The sequence below is a fragment of the Fusarium subglutinans genome, assembly GCF_013396075.1.
Source record: "Fusarium subglutinans strain NRRL 66333 chromosome Unknown NRRL66333_c0000101, whole genome shotgun sequence".
NCBI lineage: Eukaryota > Fungi > Ascomycota > Sordariomycetes > Hypocreales > Nectriaceae > Fusarium > Fusarium subglutinans.
The window spans coordinates 85,052-101,428 of NW_023502164.1; the positions used below are offsets into that span (position 1 = coordinate 85,052).

At 49.1% G+C, this 16,377-nt stretch overlaps 5 protein-coding genes across 5 annotated transcripts; 3 read left to right on the forward strand and 2 right to left on the reverse strand.

Annotated features, from left to right (window-relative positions):
• Positions 1–490: 490 nt before the first annotated feature.
• On the forward strand, positions 491–4,204 carry FSUBG_7784 (chitin synthase 4; the record flags this gene model as incomplete). The annotated part of the gene is made up of 2 exons (XM_036686123.1): positions 491–3,722; positions 3,771–4,204. The coding sequence occupies 2 exons, from the start codon at positions 491–493 to the stop codon at positions 4,202–4,204; spliced, it is 3,666 nt and encodes a 1,221-aa protein (XP_036536706.1).
• Positions 4,205–5,066: 862 nt separating this feature from the next.
• FSUBG_7785 (PLK kinase) lies at positions 5,067–8,096 on the reverse strand (the record flags this gene model as incomplete). Its single annotated transcript, XM_036686124.1, has 3 exons — positions 5,067–5,606; positions 5,655–7,796; positions 7,845–8,096. The coding sequence occupies 3 exons, from the start codon at positions 8,094–8,096 to the stop codon at positions 5,067–5,069; spliced, it is 2,934 nt and encodes a 977-aa protein (XP_036536707.1).
• Positions 8,097–9,081: 985 nt separating this feature from the next.
• On the reverse strand, positions 9,082–9,770 carry FSUBG_7786 (OPA3; the record flags this gene model as incomplete). Its single annotated transcript, XM_036686125.1, has 2 exons — positions 9,082–9,654; positions 9,705–9,770. 2 exons carry the CDS (start codon positions 9,768–9,770, stop codon positions 9,082–9,084), a joined length of 639 nt encoding a protein of 212 aa, XP_036536708.1.
• A 1,468-nt stretch (positions 9,771–11,238) lies between these two features.
• On the forward strand, positions 11,239–11,586 carry FSUBG_7787 (uncharacterized protein; the record flags this gene model as incomplete). Its single annotated transcript, XM_036686126.1, has 1 exon — positions 11,239–11,586. The coding sequence occupies one exon, from the start codon at positions 11,239–11,241 to the stop codon at positions 11,584–11,586; it is 348 nt and encodes a 115-aa protein (XP_036536709.1).
• A 2,781-nt stretch (positions 11,587–14,367) lies between these two features.
• FSUBG_7788 (PRO41) lies at positions 14,368–14,919 on the forward strand (the record flags this gene model as incomplete). The annotated part of the gene is made up of 3 exons (XM_036686127.1): positions 14,368–14,425; positions 14,479–14,795; positions 14,854–14,919. 3 exons carry the CDS (start codon positions 14,368–14,370, stop codon positions 14,917–14,919), a joined length of 441 nt encoding a protein of 146 aa, XP_036536710.1.
• Positions 14,920–16,377: the final 1,458 nt, after the last annotated feature.

Sequence of the window (16,377 nt, forward strand, 5' to 3'; positions counted from 1 at the left end):
GTATTTCTTACTTGTAATTCGACTCGACTCCATGATCCTCTCTCCACATTGAGCCTTGATCGAGTCGACTCGCGACAAACGATACGCGGGCACTGCCTGTCCCGTGCTTCACCTTACTCGTCTCCTCAGAAACTTTCCACCTCTACAGGGATATTCCCAACTCAAACCTAAACCTCGAGAGAGGTTGTTGTAACAACCACAACATATCCTTTCGTAAGTCGCCGATCTTATTTGTCTTGTCTCGTCTCGACTCTTCAATGTCTCGTCGCCTTTTCACCCACATGAATATTTGGTGTTGCTGTAACTTGGCGTCCGACATATCGTGTTCCCCCTTCTTGTTGATCGACACGCCTTCCTACTCGATACCGCCTCCTTCAGCTTCCCTCCGACCCAAGGGTCAAGTCGCCCGAAGCTCGGCGCTCAGCCTGCATACGCTTTTAACGCCTGGCTTCCGAGGTTTGTCTTCTTCTAACATTGCTCTGCCAGGACGATGTCTCTTCCCGAAAGGCCGGGTGCAAGCCCGAGTTATAATCAGCGCAATGTTTATCGCAACTCGCCCTCAAGGCGATCGAGACCTGTCGATATCGAGACTGGTGGCTACCATGCTGTAGATAATACGGCTCAACATCAACGTGGGAGATCCGGTTCTTCGTTCGCAGAGTCCATCGGTGTTAATTCGAATACAGAGAGCATGCCTCTGTCGCCAACATCTCCCGATGGCCAGTCACGTCGCGCTGGCCCAGATCAACCCATATCCCGAAAACGAAGCTTGATTCGCCCGGAGAGAAACAGAATCGACAGAGATCATCGCAACTACCATTACCACAAACATGCAGCTCACATGAATGTTCTGCCATCCTCAACAGGGAACGACCCTATCTACGAGGACTTTGAAGCCTCAACAGACCGCTCCAATTCGAACTTGAACGACGGTGGTTCCGACAGTTCCCCCCGACAAAGGCGAAATGTTAGCGGAGAGCAGGAGAAGGGCGCTGCTGTGGCATCTACCATGCCCACCCCAGATCGCACAAAATCTGGTAAGATCAAGAAGAGATCGAAGCGCCATTCAAAACCGCCGAAGCGTATAGAAGAGCAGCTTCGGCCGCCTACCTTCTGGAATGTCTACTGCGCAATCGTCACTTTCTGGGCTCCCGGATTCATCATGAAGTGCTGTGGTATGCCAACGAGGGCGCAGCAGAGGGCCTGGCGCGAGAAGATGGGTCTTATCAGTATCATCCTCGTTATCATGGCCATCGTTGGTTTTCTGACTTTTGGGTTCACCGCAACGGTTTGCGGGGCCCCTGCCGAGCGACTACGCGTCAATAAGGTTGACAGTGGAAACATGATCTTCCACGGTGTCGCTTACGATTTATCCCAGTCTCATCACCCTCCTGCCGAGGGCATGCCTCTCCGTTCGGACGGACGAGGTCCCAACATTCTTTATGATCTTCCCGAAAAGCACGGCGGACAGGATGGTAGCTTTTTGTTTCAAAACGTCAACGGCCGATGCAAGGGTTTGATTACTCTTGCTAAAGACTCAGATGTGCCAACCAACAAGGATGGCGATCTGGCCTGGTACTTCCCTTGCACAACCTTTAACCAAGACGGTTCAAGCAAGGTTAATTTGACAACACCGTACTATTCTGGTTACGCCTGTCATACGACGCTCAACTCTCGAAATGCCTTTTACCTTGACTTGAGTGGTTCCGCAGATGTTTACTTTACCTGGGACGACATCAAGAACAGCTCGCGTAACCTTATAGTCTACTCTGGAAATGTCTTGGACCTTGATCTCCTCCGTTGGTTCAACATGAGCCAGGTCAATATTCCCAAGAGGTTTGAAGAGTTGCGAGACAAGGACTCGGAAGTCAACAAGGCCATTCGTGGCCGCGATGTTACTCGCATGTTCCAGTCTTCTTCAGACAAGAAATACGCAGAGTGTTTCGAGGAAATCATCAAGGTTGGCTCTGTGGATACTGAGACGATTGGTTGCATTGCCTCCAAGATCGTCCTTTACTGTGCGCTCGTTCTCATTCTTTCAGTCGTCGGTGTTCGGTTTCTGCTGGCTATCATCTTCCAATGGTTCCTTTGCCGCAAGTATGCGCCAACTAAGACATCACAGAGTTCTGACCGTAGGAAACGAAACAAGCAAATTGAAGATTGGTCAGAGGACATCTACCGTGCTCCTGTCAGACTACCTGGAGATGTTGGAAGCACTGTCTATGGATCATCGGACCGAACAAGCAAACGAGGATCTTTCCTCCCTACTACTTCTCGATTTTCGTCTGTCGGTGGCCCTGATGCTCGGGCATCAACTGGGCGTCGCATGCCGACAACCATGGCTAGCCAAGGTGCCTCGAATCAACTTCTGACACCCGGCTCAATCTTCAAGCAGGGCAACGACAGCCGTGCCAGCTTCCTTCGATCTGATCCCTACTCCAGCACGCCTACTGATGGACCCGGCCCCGCTGGTTTCATTCATGATGCTGTTGTTCCTCAGCCTCCTTCTGACTGGATGCCCTTTGGCTTTCCATTGGCTCATACGATGTGCTTGGTTACTGCATACTCTGAAGGAGAGGAGGGTATTCGAACCACTCTGGACTCGATCGCGACTACCGATTATCCCAATAGCCACAAGGTCATTGTTGTTATTTGTGACGGTATCATCAAGGGCAAGGGTGAAACAATGTCGACACCTGACGTATGCTTGGGCATGTTGAAAGATCACTCTATCCCCCCTGACATGGTTGAGCCTTTCTCCTACGTGGCTGTCGCCAGTGGTTCCAAGCGTCACAACATGGCCAAGATCTATTGCGGCTTCTACGATTATGGAAGAAACTCTCGTATCCCTGCTGACCGCCAGCAACGAGTGCCCATGATGGTTGTGGTTAAGTGCGGAACTCCTGATGAAGCCACCAAGTCCAAGCCCGGTAACCGTGGAAAGCGAGATAGTCAAATTATCCTCATGTCGTTCCTCCAAAAGGTCATGTTCGATGAACGAATGACAGAACTCGAGTACGAAATGTTCAACGGCCTCTGGAAGGTGACAGGAATCTCGCCTGACTACTACGAAATTATTCTCATGGTTGACGCCGATACCAAGGTTTTCCCTGACAGTCTGACCCACATGATATCAGCCATGGTGAAAGATCCTGAAATCATGGGTCTTTGTGGTGAAACAAAGATTGCCAACAAACGGGACAGCTGGGTTACAGCTATTCAAGTATTTGAGTACTTTGTCTCTCATCATCTTGCCAAGTCGTTCGAGTCTGTTTTTGGTGGTGTTACTTGTTTACCTGGTTGCTTCTGCATGTACCGCATCAAGGCGCCCAAGGGCGGTCAGAACTACTGGGTTCCCATCCTGGCTAACCCCGATATCGTTGAACATTACTCTGAGAACGTGGTCGAAACTTTGCACGAGAAGAACCTCTATCTGCTTGGTGAAGATCGTTTCCTGACAACTCTCATGCTTCGAACATTCCCCAAGCGAAAGCAGGTCTTCATTCCCCAAGCAGTATGCAAAACGACTGTTCCGGACGAGTTCATGGTGCTCCTTTCTCAGAGACGTCGTTGGATCAATTCGACCATCCACAACCTGATGGAGCTCGTTCTAGTCCGAGATCTCTGTGGTACCTTCTGTTTCTCGATGCAGTTTATCATCTTCGTGGAACTAGTCGGCACTCTGGTTCTCCCTGCTGCTATCGCGTTTACCTTCTACGTCGGTAAGTAATATTTTATTCTCAACACGAGACAATCACTGACAATCACAGTCATCACATCTATTATCCACTCGCCACCACAGATCATTCCCCTAGTTCTCTTGGGCTTAATTCTTGGTTTACCTGGTCTTCTCGTTGTCATCACCGCACACTCTTGGTCCTACATTGTTTGGATGCTCATCTATCTGTTGGCACTGCCAATCTGGAACTTTGTTCTTCCTACTTATGCTTTCTGGAAATTTGATGACTTCTCATGGGGCGAGACCAGAAAGACAGCTGGTGAAAAGACGAAGAAGGCAGGCCTCGAGTATGAGGGTGAGTTTGACAGCAGCAAGATCACCATGAAGAGATGGGCCGAATTCGAACGCGACAAGCGCTCGAGAAGCGGCTATTGGGGTTCACGTGAGAACGTCGTTGGTGGTGGTGGAAGCTGGACCAGCCCTCCTGGTCACCAGTATAATGATGAGTACTTTTCTGATGCTTGATTTCGGTGGCATCGGATAAAGGGGAAAACATGCTGAGAGCGAACGGTGTTTTTGATGATGATGGAATGCATGCACATATATGTAATAAGGGGTAACATTATTGAGGCCAACTATTCATGTTCTGATGCCCGGAGTGGGCGTTGGCGGACAAAGGTCCTATTCTTGTATAGAGTCTAGAGTCAGTTGGATTGGAGACGGCGTTATTCCAGCGGCTATTTGTGAATAGTATAATTTGAGTGTTTATAAATGAAAAGTTATGCCTGCCAAGTTCGCGATGAAGTGAGGGATGTCATACCAGGAAGATCATGATGAAGGTGCAGAGACTCATGGGTATGAAATATTTCAGCTTCTATTATGTGGCGGCTTCTTGCTATCATTCATGGCAAATACATGATCTAAGAGCTCAGTGTATTGAAGTGTAGCATGTGTTGTGATTAACAATAATCGAGGGTGGTTTGTGCTTTTTGTATCGCTGAAGTTACGGTAAAAGTAAAAATGATATATCCATCAACCTTCGGAATGTGAAAAGAGAAATGCGATACAGACGGCGCTGACGACTTCTAAGTAGGATAGCATCAATCTTTCAATCGTGGCAATCCAATAAAATCTCAAGGTAGAATTTCCAACAAGACACAAGCAGTTGTCATTAAGAGGCTGTTCAACTTGAAGCCAAAGAAAGCCTAAGGTAACTATTCCATCAAGTCCAAAACTCCTTTCGCCATGCACATCTTCTCGTAACGCCGATGAGCCGCAGAAACCAACAAGCGACTCAGTGTGATTACCCTACATGGAATGCATCATTTGTTCATGATGGTCGTCAACAAGAAATAGACAAAAAACGCCTCGCTCTTCTCATGCCATATCATGATTCTTGCTTCCTCGAATGATCTACATCCTCCCCGAGTTCCCAAGGCTTTCGAGGGTCGACGTAGGTAGAGATACGCTGATCTCCCCATCGAGCTCCGACAGTAACCCATACATGTTTCTGGGGTGCGTGGGCACTGATGGTTTCCCGGTGACCACCCCAGCGAAGACGGGATTCTCGACTCATTTGACTGTTGCCCAGGCCGCCATTGGTCACCCACTCCTTCACGACATCCTTGATGAAGACAATCTTGCGTCGGAAATCGTTGGCAGCAGGAATACCCTGTAACTCAGGCGCGATCTCAGGACGTCTTCTTGTGGTGGTTGTGGTTCGGCCAGCGCGAGGGGCTGCAGGCTTTGCCTGGAAGTTTAACAATGTCTGCAGAGGGTACGAAAGCATCGCTCGGTCATCAAGTGCAGCGGCGCCGATAGTGCCAGTGGCCGCAAGTCTCTCAGCAGCGTCCTGAGGGAGGTGCCAGAAGTGACACCAGGTGCCTGTGTGATCGATAACAATCTTTGTATGATCGGGGAAATTGAACTATGCAAGTTAGCTTGATGTCGAATAGGCCCGGATGTAGTCACATACTTGAAGATGGCCATCACAGAAGACCCAGCAACCAACATCTCCGAATCGCTGGTAAAATGTGACGAGCTCAGCTACTGTGCCCTTCTGCCCAGGAGACATGGCACCAGCCGGGTCGGTCTCTTCAACCGGCACGAAATCGTCCCGTCCAAAAGCAATCATGTAGTTAGCAAATTTCTTCCAGAGAATAATTCTCTCGCGCTTCCGATGCTGGAAGATGTCCCTACCGGGCTGCATCTTGCCTGCAGTCCCATCTTCTTTCACAGCAACTCGAAATTGCTCCGGAGAGACAACTACCTCCGAAAGGCCAGCCTCGCCATTATTCTCGAAGAACTTGATAGGTTCTGTCATTGGGAGAGGCTGCACCCTGTCCTCGTACGTCTCGTCCTTACCGCGAACGATATGTCTCTCGGCGCCGCGGATGAATACCCCAGCAGGAGGAAGCAAGGCAGGCTTGCCGTTTTCCGTGGTTGGGATATCTCGAAGAATGCAGCCAACACTACCGTCATTTAGGATATATCCAAGGCCGAATTTGTTGGTGTAGTCTACCCATTTGACAACAACATGAGGATGCGGTGGCGCAACAGTCTTGGATGATATTATAGCCATGGTCCTCGAGTTTAGAGCTCGTTCAAGTTCATTCTGAAAACGATGCAGACGATCCAAAACCGTGTCGGGCTTCGTTCCGGAGATTCTATCTTGCCGCTCGGAGGCGCTGAACAGTGTTGCAGGTCGCATGCCAGTAGTATCCTTCTTAGGGGGTGCAGCTGGCGCAGGAGGGGCTGTTGTGGCAGGAGCAGATGTTTGACGGTCGAGCGAAGGTCGCTCGGAAAGCTGTCGTTCTGCAGGTTGCTGAGACGCTGCCCTTGCCGGAGGTGCCGATCGAGTTGAAGTCCGCAGGCTCTTGCCGACAGACTCAACAGTTTCCCTTGGAGGAGCTTCTCGAGGCAGTTCCTTTCGTGTTCTTGTACGTAAGCTCTGGGAAGCCGAAAGGGTTGCTTCGGGCGCTGGGCGGGGTTTTGCAGAAACCATAGTGCCTGCTGGCCTGTGTTGCATTCTCTGCTGTGCAGCAAAACTCTGAGGAGGTTGACGAAGGAGACCTGCCGGTGCTCTTTGAGTAGCTGACAAAGGGTCTTCGGTAGACACGCTTGCCTGTGCAGCCAGAGATGCGGTGTGTCTGGCCTTTATCTGCTGCTGCTCCTTCAGCCACTCTTCGAATGGTCTGTACACAATTCCTTCTTCGAGAGGGATCATCGGTGTCAGCCCAGCCTTCTCCTCAGCGGCCATCTCCTTCCATGTCTGAGTGTGAACGACTTGAACTGGGGCATAAGGGCCGATGCCACACTCTCGACACATGTCCTTGAAGTTCCTGTATGATTGTGCTTGCAAAGCACTGCTGATTCGAGAGGCGTAAAATTCCTCACCGTCCGGGGGGACTTCTCTTAGGCGCGAGCTCATTTCCGCTTCGGTAGGCATATAACCACAGGTGAAAAAGGGGTGTTGGATAATTTCCTCCGGTTCCGGTCGGTTTTCAGCATCTTGAAGCATCGTGGCAACTAGTTCCTTAGCTTCCTGGCTGATGTATCTTCGCGATGTTTCCGCCGATGGCCAATCATAATCCCTCTCTCGAGCTCGGCGGTAAATTTCGTCCGTGGTCGAGGATTGAAACGGTGGCTTCGATGTGAACATGGCGTACATGATAATGCCCAGACTCCAGATGTCGACCATGTGGTCATGCCCCTTCTTTCCTTTCTCCAGAATCTCGGGAGCAATGTAATTAGGTGTTCCGCACAAAGTTGTGCGACGGATGGTGTGCATATCGCGACCAGTCACCAACAGAGCGGCAAGACCAAAATCACCGATCTTCGCGTTCATCCGAGAGTCAAGGAAGATGTTACCCATCTTCAGGTCACGGTGAATGATGCCCTTGTTGTGCATGTACTTGATGGCACCGGCGATCTGAACCGAGTAAAAGCGGACTTCGGGCTCAGTGAGACCTTTCCTTCGCTTCACCATATCCATGAGAGAGCCGTTCGGACACAATTCGAGAATCAGATATGTGCATTTTTCGTATGAAAAAGCTCTGAAGAATTGAACGATGTTTTTGTGCTTCATCTTTGAGTGAATCTGGAGCTCGGTTTGGAACTGAAACATGTTAGATGTGTGTCAATGGGACTTCTTTCTGCCACAAACCTTTTGTTCCATTTTGGGAGGCATGTGGCTCTTGACAATCTTCAGAGCAAATCGCTGCTTTGTGGGTAACAACTGGCCACTGTAGCAGACTGCGAAGCCCCCCTTTCCGAGCAGTTTACCGACCTGATACGTTGCTCCATCAGGTCGATCGGTACTTGGAGGCTCAGGGACTTCTGTAGGCGGGGGTGGAGGGTGTTCCTTCTCCTTGGCGGCCTTGAGTTGAGCGGCCGTCTTTGTTTTGATGTCGGTCATTTTGGGTACTCGCTGGGCGTTGGCATCCCTAGGGGACAAGGCCTCGAGATCGACGCCGCCTCGGAGCGCTAGCCTATGAGCCATAGATGATGAGAAGCTCAGATATTGCGATGCGAAAGTTCAACGTGTTTGTGGACGGTCGTTGCCAAATAGGCGAGCGGGCTTGAAGATCAGCAACCGCGTTGAAGTGTCGCAAGTATCGGACTAAGACAAGAGGTTAGCGGCACCGAAGTGAAGATGGGACGAAAGAGCCGAGTGCGTGTCCAATGCCTTTATGTACAATAGACGAGGTGGTGATCCAGTGGAACCAGTGGGCAGAACTCACGAGACTCGCGACGTCAACATGCAAGACGAATGAAAGAAAGTCGCCTATTCGTGCAGCAGAAGCCAAGGACGTTAAACAATGCTGAAAACTGAGATGCTATGGCCCGATGCTATGGGTTAGTGTTTGTGAGAGCAAGAAATCGACGAGCGACGCTGAGCGAAGAAAGATGGAGAGAAGTCATCAGTTGCCGCGACTGGTGGTTTGTGTACTTTCCTAGCAGGCTGTTGCCGCTGGCAACCATAGAGCTGGGGCAGGTCGTGGAATCATCCAATCAAATAACACCCTGTCTCGTCTGTGCCTCTGGTTAGCCAATCAAGGAATTTCAATCCTTGAACGACAAGGCCAGCATTTGGCCTAGATTTGGTGAAATAAAGCAGTCGATTGGCAGGTAATTTTCGTACTCTTGTTATGAATGGTTATCTTACATCGTAAGTCATGAATATCTAAGTATATGGTGGAGAAGAGGCTATAATATGATAAGAAACACACGGGTGCATAATTACCAAGTAGCAGCTATCCATTGTCCAATATTCCAGCTGTCCATGGGCAAGTCTCCCTTGTATTTCGAGATTTGAAAAGTGCTCGAGATTCCATCTGGTTGGCTTTCCTCCTTGCACAGGGTTACCGGGCACATTTAATTGATCGTTCGCCGATTGAGTGTTATGACACCTGTAGCGCCGGGACCAGCAATTGATTTGTCTTGGGATCCCTCAACTGGCGCAGTATCTCCTCCAAGCTTTCATATCTTTCCTTGTGTTTCTTTTCTGCCTCTTCTAGCTCGTCTTCCCTCTTCTTCAGCTCTTCAAGTTTTTGGTCCAGTTCTTCTATCCGCAATTTGTTCATATCGGGCTTTTGTGACGACTTCCAGGTTTCGTAGACAATTAAGGCGATGGCTACCGAGAGGATGAACGTATCTCCAATGACATCGGCGAACAGATCGACCGCTTTGTTCTCGGGAAGTGGCCTGAATTTTCGCCTCCAGATGTTTTGAAACGGTGAGCTCTTCTTGGGAAGTTCGGGAGCCTGCTTCTGTTTGAGCTGATCGTCTCGTTTCTGCTGCTCTTCGGTCTTGACCGTTGGTGCCTCGGCCTTTTCTTTTGCTCTTCGTTCAGCCTCTGGGTTCCGTAATAATGCGACTGACATCCTCATGTTCAATTGATGCATGTATTGTCCATATCGGGCAGCGAACGCTCGGAACCGGGGGTGATCGTGTGCCTGAGCCTTGATGTGATTCTGAGGAGCTGTCAGTGCCTGGTCCAGTTGCGACAGGGGATATCTCGTACGGCGCCATATTTTGAGACATGCCTAACAAGAAGAGACGCAAGCTTGAACAGCGGAAGAGGAACCATGAGTGTGGTGGTTTAGGAACTCTCGGCTCCAGTGTTGAGAGCTGCTTGCCAAGCTGTCTCGTAGACTGGATATTTGATCGCTGGTGGGGCTTCTTTGGCGGAGAGTCAATTGAAGCTCAAATGCCGATAACACGTCAATAAAGCGCACAATACAGAAGAGACCGACTCGTTTGGAAGCGCAAGGGCAAATCTGATTCAAAGACTCACCGATGATATGAAAAGAAAGTACGTCATTCTAGGTAATTGGATATTTCGAGGAGAGTCGATGCCGTCTCTTCCGGAGCCGTGATGTTCCGTGCTGACATACAAGAAGCTTACCTAGGTAAGTACTTAGTAAGGTAGGCAGTAGATAGACCAGGGGTGAGAGGCTTGTAAGCTCTGATTGGTTACTTAACTCATTCCTTCATTTACACAGAGAGAAACTACTGCGTTGATAGACTTGACGCTCACTAACAACAGGATTTCCTTCTTGCGAGCACATAGATAGAGAAATCCTCTTTTCCTTTGTGAATTACAAGAAAAAGGTGCCTCTCCATACCTCGGCTTCTCAGTGCGAAGTCAGAGGTATTGACAGCCTCCGTGTCATCAATTGGTGATATAAAGCTCACTCTTGAAGAAGGGAGCCTTGACATGAAAGATGCCGGCTGCTGTACCTAAGTACCTTAGGTAGGTATTGAATACGATAGTTAGTTACCTGCCTTGAACGCCGAGATTTTTGCCAGCTCAACCTATTATCGGGCTGTCCATTGTGCCTACCTTACCTTAGGTACTAGGTATCTTAGACAGGTGTGTAGACCGTAATCACCCAGTAGGTACTACTCAGCTGTCGCTTTCCTACCATAAAACATGTCTCCTATATCACAAAATAATGAATTGGGAGATCCCCACCAGACTTCATTCACTGGCATCACGGCTCAATGCATCCACGTCCTTCCTTGATAAACCATCCTGGCCCCCGCGCGTTCTTCCGAACAAGCATTACTCTTTGGGGCTTTCATCTCAAACTTGACAGATCATGTTCTGTTCATCCTTACGGAAGCGAAGAGAATGGGCTCGTGCGGTTCATTCGCTAACAACAAGCTCGTCATCATGGAAAGGTTGGTTATCGATGTGACCTGTTTGCTACAAGATATCATCACGCACACACTCACACTAGCGTCCCTAGAAAGTAACCTGGAGGCTTGTGATATCACATTTCCGGTTCCCATTCCCAACAGCCCACCGGCTACCTTCAGAGCAATTGTCTCGTCGTTGTCTAAGCTGCAATCTTCTGAGGAGAAGGCGCGAGTGACAAGACTGTCGCTTATGAACGGGGGAGAGCATATCGCTGTGATATTGCTTTTGGATGGTCACAAGCTGATGGAGTCCTTTTCTCGGCTGCAAATTGAGTACGAATTCACACCACTGGCTTGCCTATTACCCCGTTGACTTACTCTATAGGATGTTGTGCTCGGGTTGTCCCATCCCTATGATCCCCATTTCTACGACTCAACATTTTGCCGACTGCCTTGAATCGCTCAGGCGGGATTGCATTAGGAAGAAACCCACTATCAATACTGAGCAGCAGGCAACTCATGAGAACTTAGTATGCTGGTGCGTCGAAGGCAAACCTCTTTCAAGAGACCAGGTCAACGTTCTGACCGGAATCACCTCCGGGTTCAGGGGCTTCGCAGACCTCTACTCCAGCCCAGGCGGCCGAGCTACAATCAGCGAGTACCTTGGAGGCAGCGATGGTGAACGGGTCGTCTCGTTTCTCTCTAATGGCCCGTCACACGTCCGCGAGCAGCCAGGACTAACAGAGGCACACGAGGTGTGATACGCCAGATAGTTGGTCCCGTTTCCGAGATACTGGGCGGCAACGACGAGTCTGCTTACTGGACACTTAGAGTGCGTTATGTATAATGGCATGACAATGGTTCAGGACAGAAGAAGATCTTACAAAGAACGTCGTTTAGATCGATCATCCGCCCAGTATTCTAGTTTCACAGCCTATAGTGCAGGGCGGTGTCGCTGATTTCATGATAGGCACATGGGTAAAGGTACAGGGATGAGGGATGACACATGCAAGTTTAATGTAGTGCATATTCGATCGCTCACAATTATTTCGAAAGGAGTTGTTATAGCGAAAATAAGCTATGTACGGGCTAGACGAGTTCTCTATGTCTACGTCGCTGGACTTGTTCACCGTTGTTGAGACAGGGTAGTCTACTAGGTAATGTGGGTGATAGAGCAAGTATCCACTGGGCAACCGAGTGATGCAGATGCGGCTGACCTTGGTGGTGGAAGCTGAACCAATTAGAGCGATGCTGCAACCGCCGAGCTAGGTCGACGACAATACATACGAATCGGACTCACTAAGGTATGCTCATGGTAGGCCTCAGGCTCGGTTATCACGCACTATCGGACGAGCCGATACCTTTGCTTGCATGTTTGGGGGCAAGTCACAGCTTGTGGTCTTGGTCGATACGGTGAGGGGAAGATGACCAAGTCGTAGCTCTGTGAGGTGGTATGAGGAGAGTGATAACCGGCACTAGCTCAAGATGATGGTCAAGAAAAGTGAAAACAAGAGCAAAAGTGGTACTATCCACATCAGATGATGGATGGTAGCAAGAGCTGTTGGACGCACTCTGATCGGTCCCGAGGGATAGGTTAAGGAAGCGGATCGCAACCGCTTGATCCAAAGATTCGGGATCTCTCTGAACAGTTGAAGCAATCGTGTTTCGAGAAGCGCTTTAATATGGGGGCGCAATGTCTCATCAGTTGTTTAATGACAACCAACATGCTTTTGACGATAACCAACACCAGATCTTCCCCAGATCCTCTTCACCCAACAACTGCTCGACAGGGCAAGTTGCCACAATGAGCGTGACGAGTGGCACAGAGCATCGTGGTATAAAAAAAGAACACCACACACAGCGTTTAAGTGAACAGGGATTAAAGGGAAGTGGTGGCCGGGAGAGGGCCCAGGGGTCAGGGGTCCGACAGCAAGTCAAAACACCGCAACGTCGGCTGTCCCAGCATCTGCCTCATGTGGTATCCTCCTATGTCTCAAGAGAGAAAGACTCGAGTGAAAACAAGAAATTGGCTACTGATGGCTGGCGACCGAGGGCTTGGCGGGAGAGTCTCTCGTTGAGATGAAGCTCATCTAAGGGAACGACGAAGTAATCGTATTCCCTTGGCTCTTCTCAAAGTTGAGTTGTTTAACTGGCCGCCCAGGGCTTCCTTTTAGCTTCATGCGACATCACTGAATCCCTGTCACATCTCTGTTCTACCCGCTTCCCTTCCTCTCCCCCATGGCCGCTAAGCACGTTCATTGGCTTGTGCTCTGCATCTAACCGCCGAGGTCATCACCAATTACCAGCCTTCACACCACTGCGACATATGAGTTTATCGATGTTGACCACACCAGGCGTGGTAACGGCCAATCATGGCATCTCAGAGCTGCTTGCACCCGCTTTAGCTCCAAGATGATGGACGCCGGTCTGTGTGACGAGCCGCTGCATCGCATAACTTTCACACCCTAGCTCTCTTCTCCCCGCCTTTCCACTTTCCATCGCACCGCCGCTGGTCTTCAGAGTCAAGTCACCCAAGCGCTTCTACAGTATATCGTGAGGCGAATACGTGAAAGGGAAAGATGGCCCCGAGAAATGGCGTGGCTCGTGGCCCGACGGTCCATGTAGACCCTGGTTGATTTGTACATGAATGCATTGCATTGGCCTAGACTTTCATACCAAGAAAGAGGCGCATTTTGCCTGTCGTGGTTCTTTTCTTGGCCTTTTCTTAAAAGTCTCAGGCTGCCCTCCACTGCAACTTGCAGCCTCCCCGAGTCCCCCCCCAATCCCCGGTCCGTCTTGAAATCTGTGTCTCTTGTAACGTCTCAGAAGACTCCTGAGTATCATCTCGACTGGTCATACAATCTTGCGACTACAATAACTTCGGGAAAGGAAGAAGCCGCTCTTGGATGAGACAGAATCAGCCTTACAATACCGCCACCGTCTCTCCCAAAGATAACCATACCGACAATTCTATACAATGTCGCGCGTGTGCTTGCCACGATTATAGACAGTACAGTCGAGTGCGTGGATCTGCCAACCAACTTCCGCGACATCATCGGCTTCATAATCGTCCTTGAACCGTTCGCCTGACGCCAACGTCTCAAACCTCGAGCATCCGCTCTATCCTTATCCACCTCGCTCTCGGCTCAGCCTCAACCGTCGGGATCGACGACCTTAACGAATTGGCTTATTCTTCAAGGGTCTCATCTCTTCCTTGATATCATCCGCCACTCGCCCGCTTGTTGTTGTTCTTCTCTCACCATTCGCTTCTTTCTGTCTGCTGGCCCGACAGAGTTACTGTTCGTTTTAATACTTTCGTTTCTTTCTTCTCGTCCGCTCTTTTATACTACGCCGCTGGCCGGTCTGTAATATCACACCGAAAAAAGGACTATTGGCAGCAGTGTTTTGGGTACTATACGATTAGACGACAAGTTCAACGAGGGAAAACGAGACTGGTTATTATCCGCAAGGAAAAAGAAGCGTTTCTGGAAGCAATTAACGGGGCAACTTAATCTGGGCTTGACAATCAACATCCTTTCATCATGGGAAAACTCATCAAGAATCATTGGGCCCGTCTCATCATCTTGAGCGCCGCAGCTTGTAAGTTGAACACGGCTCGAACCCATCGTTTCTTTACTTACACCCTCTTACAGATCAGATTGTGGCTGCCATAGAGTGCTTCTTTTGGCCCAAGATCTTCTGGGACTTCCTTACGCGCACCCTAGATGGTGCAGTAAGACCCGTGCCGGCTTTACAGATAATAAACTTACTCTTGGGGATTGCCATGCTGGCTCTCGAGTGGCCCCTCAACTTCGTCGCCGGCTCAGCTCTCCACCGCTCGCTAGAATTCCGACTTGCCATCCTTCCTCTCACGGCACTCAGTGCTGCTCTTATCTATCAAGGCACAAACGCCGCTATCTACTACATCATCGGCATGGTCGTCTACTTCTGGGGTTATAGCGAAGGCGAGGTTAGTGGCAACTACAAGCCTTTGAGAAATCTACCTGTGACTAACACTGAATTTCTAGATGATCTGCGCAAAACCCTGGACTCTTCCTAATCGTGGGCGCAGCGGCGGCGTTACGCGTGCATAGTCGCAGCTTGCCATGATGGATGTATAATACTACAAAATACAGAACGGGTTATAGCATGACTTCTTAATTGAACGCCATCTCTAAACCTCGAATTTTACAAAGAGATACTGTTACACATATACCCCTTTGCGGCGTTTGGCAATTTTTTCATGATATACGACCATCAAACCATCAGTACTGCCTGTGTACGACTCATCCTGCACCAAGCAGATTTCACTTCTAGCTTTGCGTTTGCGTTTACAATTGAATTTTCTATTTGCATGATCAGCATGGAGATTTTGGTAGACGAGGACACCATTGGAAAGGGTTGTACTGTTTACGGCCGTTTCCAGAGGAACGTCTTGCAATCAGGAGACAAGGAACTGGTCTGGTTGTGCAGCCTTTACGGGCCTGAGGACTCCCGGTGAGAGCCTGCCACAGTCCCTGGAGCTAAAGCACCCGAAATATAGATCTAATACTACCAAAATGTCTTCAAATGTTCCATGTATGTTTCTGTTGTTGCTTGCTTGGATACCTATATACAAGTGTATTGAGCCAAGCCGGAAGCGCAAGCCAGCTTGGTGATTCAAAACATAGTAGAAACAACTAAGGGCCCTCTAAACATGTCGAAACCGGATCTGTTTGTGGATTTTGCCAAGCGGTGGTATTGGCTGATACTTCGAAACACTCATTGTTTAATAGCGTTCTTTTGGATCATATCTCCGCTACATATCCCTTGGGTCCACATGTGAAAGCCACAACACATGGAATATGATCCAAGATTATAGAACGAATGAATAGAAAGGTAATATTTTCATTGCTGTATCAGTACCGGCGAGAACCAAACGGAGGTCCGTTAACTTTGAAGCAAGTTGTGGAAATGTGACATGACAAGAAAGCCTGATATGTTCTAAATCGCAGCTATTGGAATGGTTTTATTTGGTGATCAGTAGGGCAGCCAACTTAATGGTTAGTGATATTACTAAACAGACCTGACTACCTATCCACGCATCAACGTAGTTAAGGAAAGGCAAGAAAGCTTATGACCTTTATCCGACATGGTAAAGAGACTTTATATGAATGTGATATAACTTAGATCTTTAGACCTATCAATTTCAGGAGTTTTATGACCCAGCGAGTAGTCATTGAAGTAAAGAGTGCGACTAATCATCTCAGCTGTTTTCTTAATATCACAAAGCGCTACACAAGTCGACATTTCAATGTCATAAGCAATTTGTGTGTCGATTAGATCGCGAAATGAATGCATTGCAATTCCCAAGGCTGGTTGTTTTTCATGAAGCACTATCATAAAATGCCCATCTCTCAGAGCATCGACGTTAGTTGATTCAATCAGCTGACAGCATGATCGTGGCTCAGGCCAACTAACTGCCCGGTGACAACTTCATCAACCATTTCAGATGAGTCTCAGTTGCGCACCGATAGTACCGCTCACTGCAACATATGCCCTTTCCTAGCAAT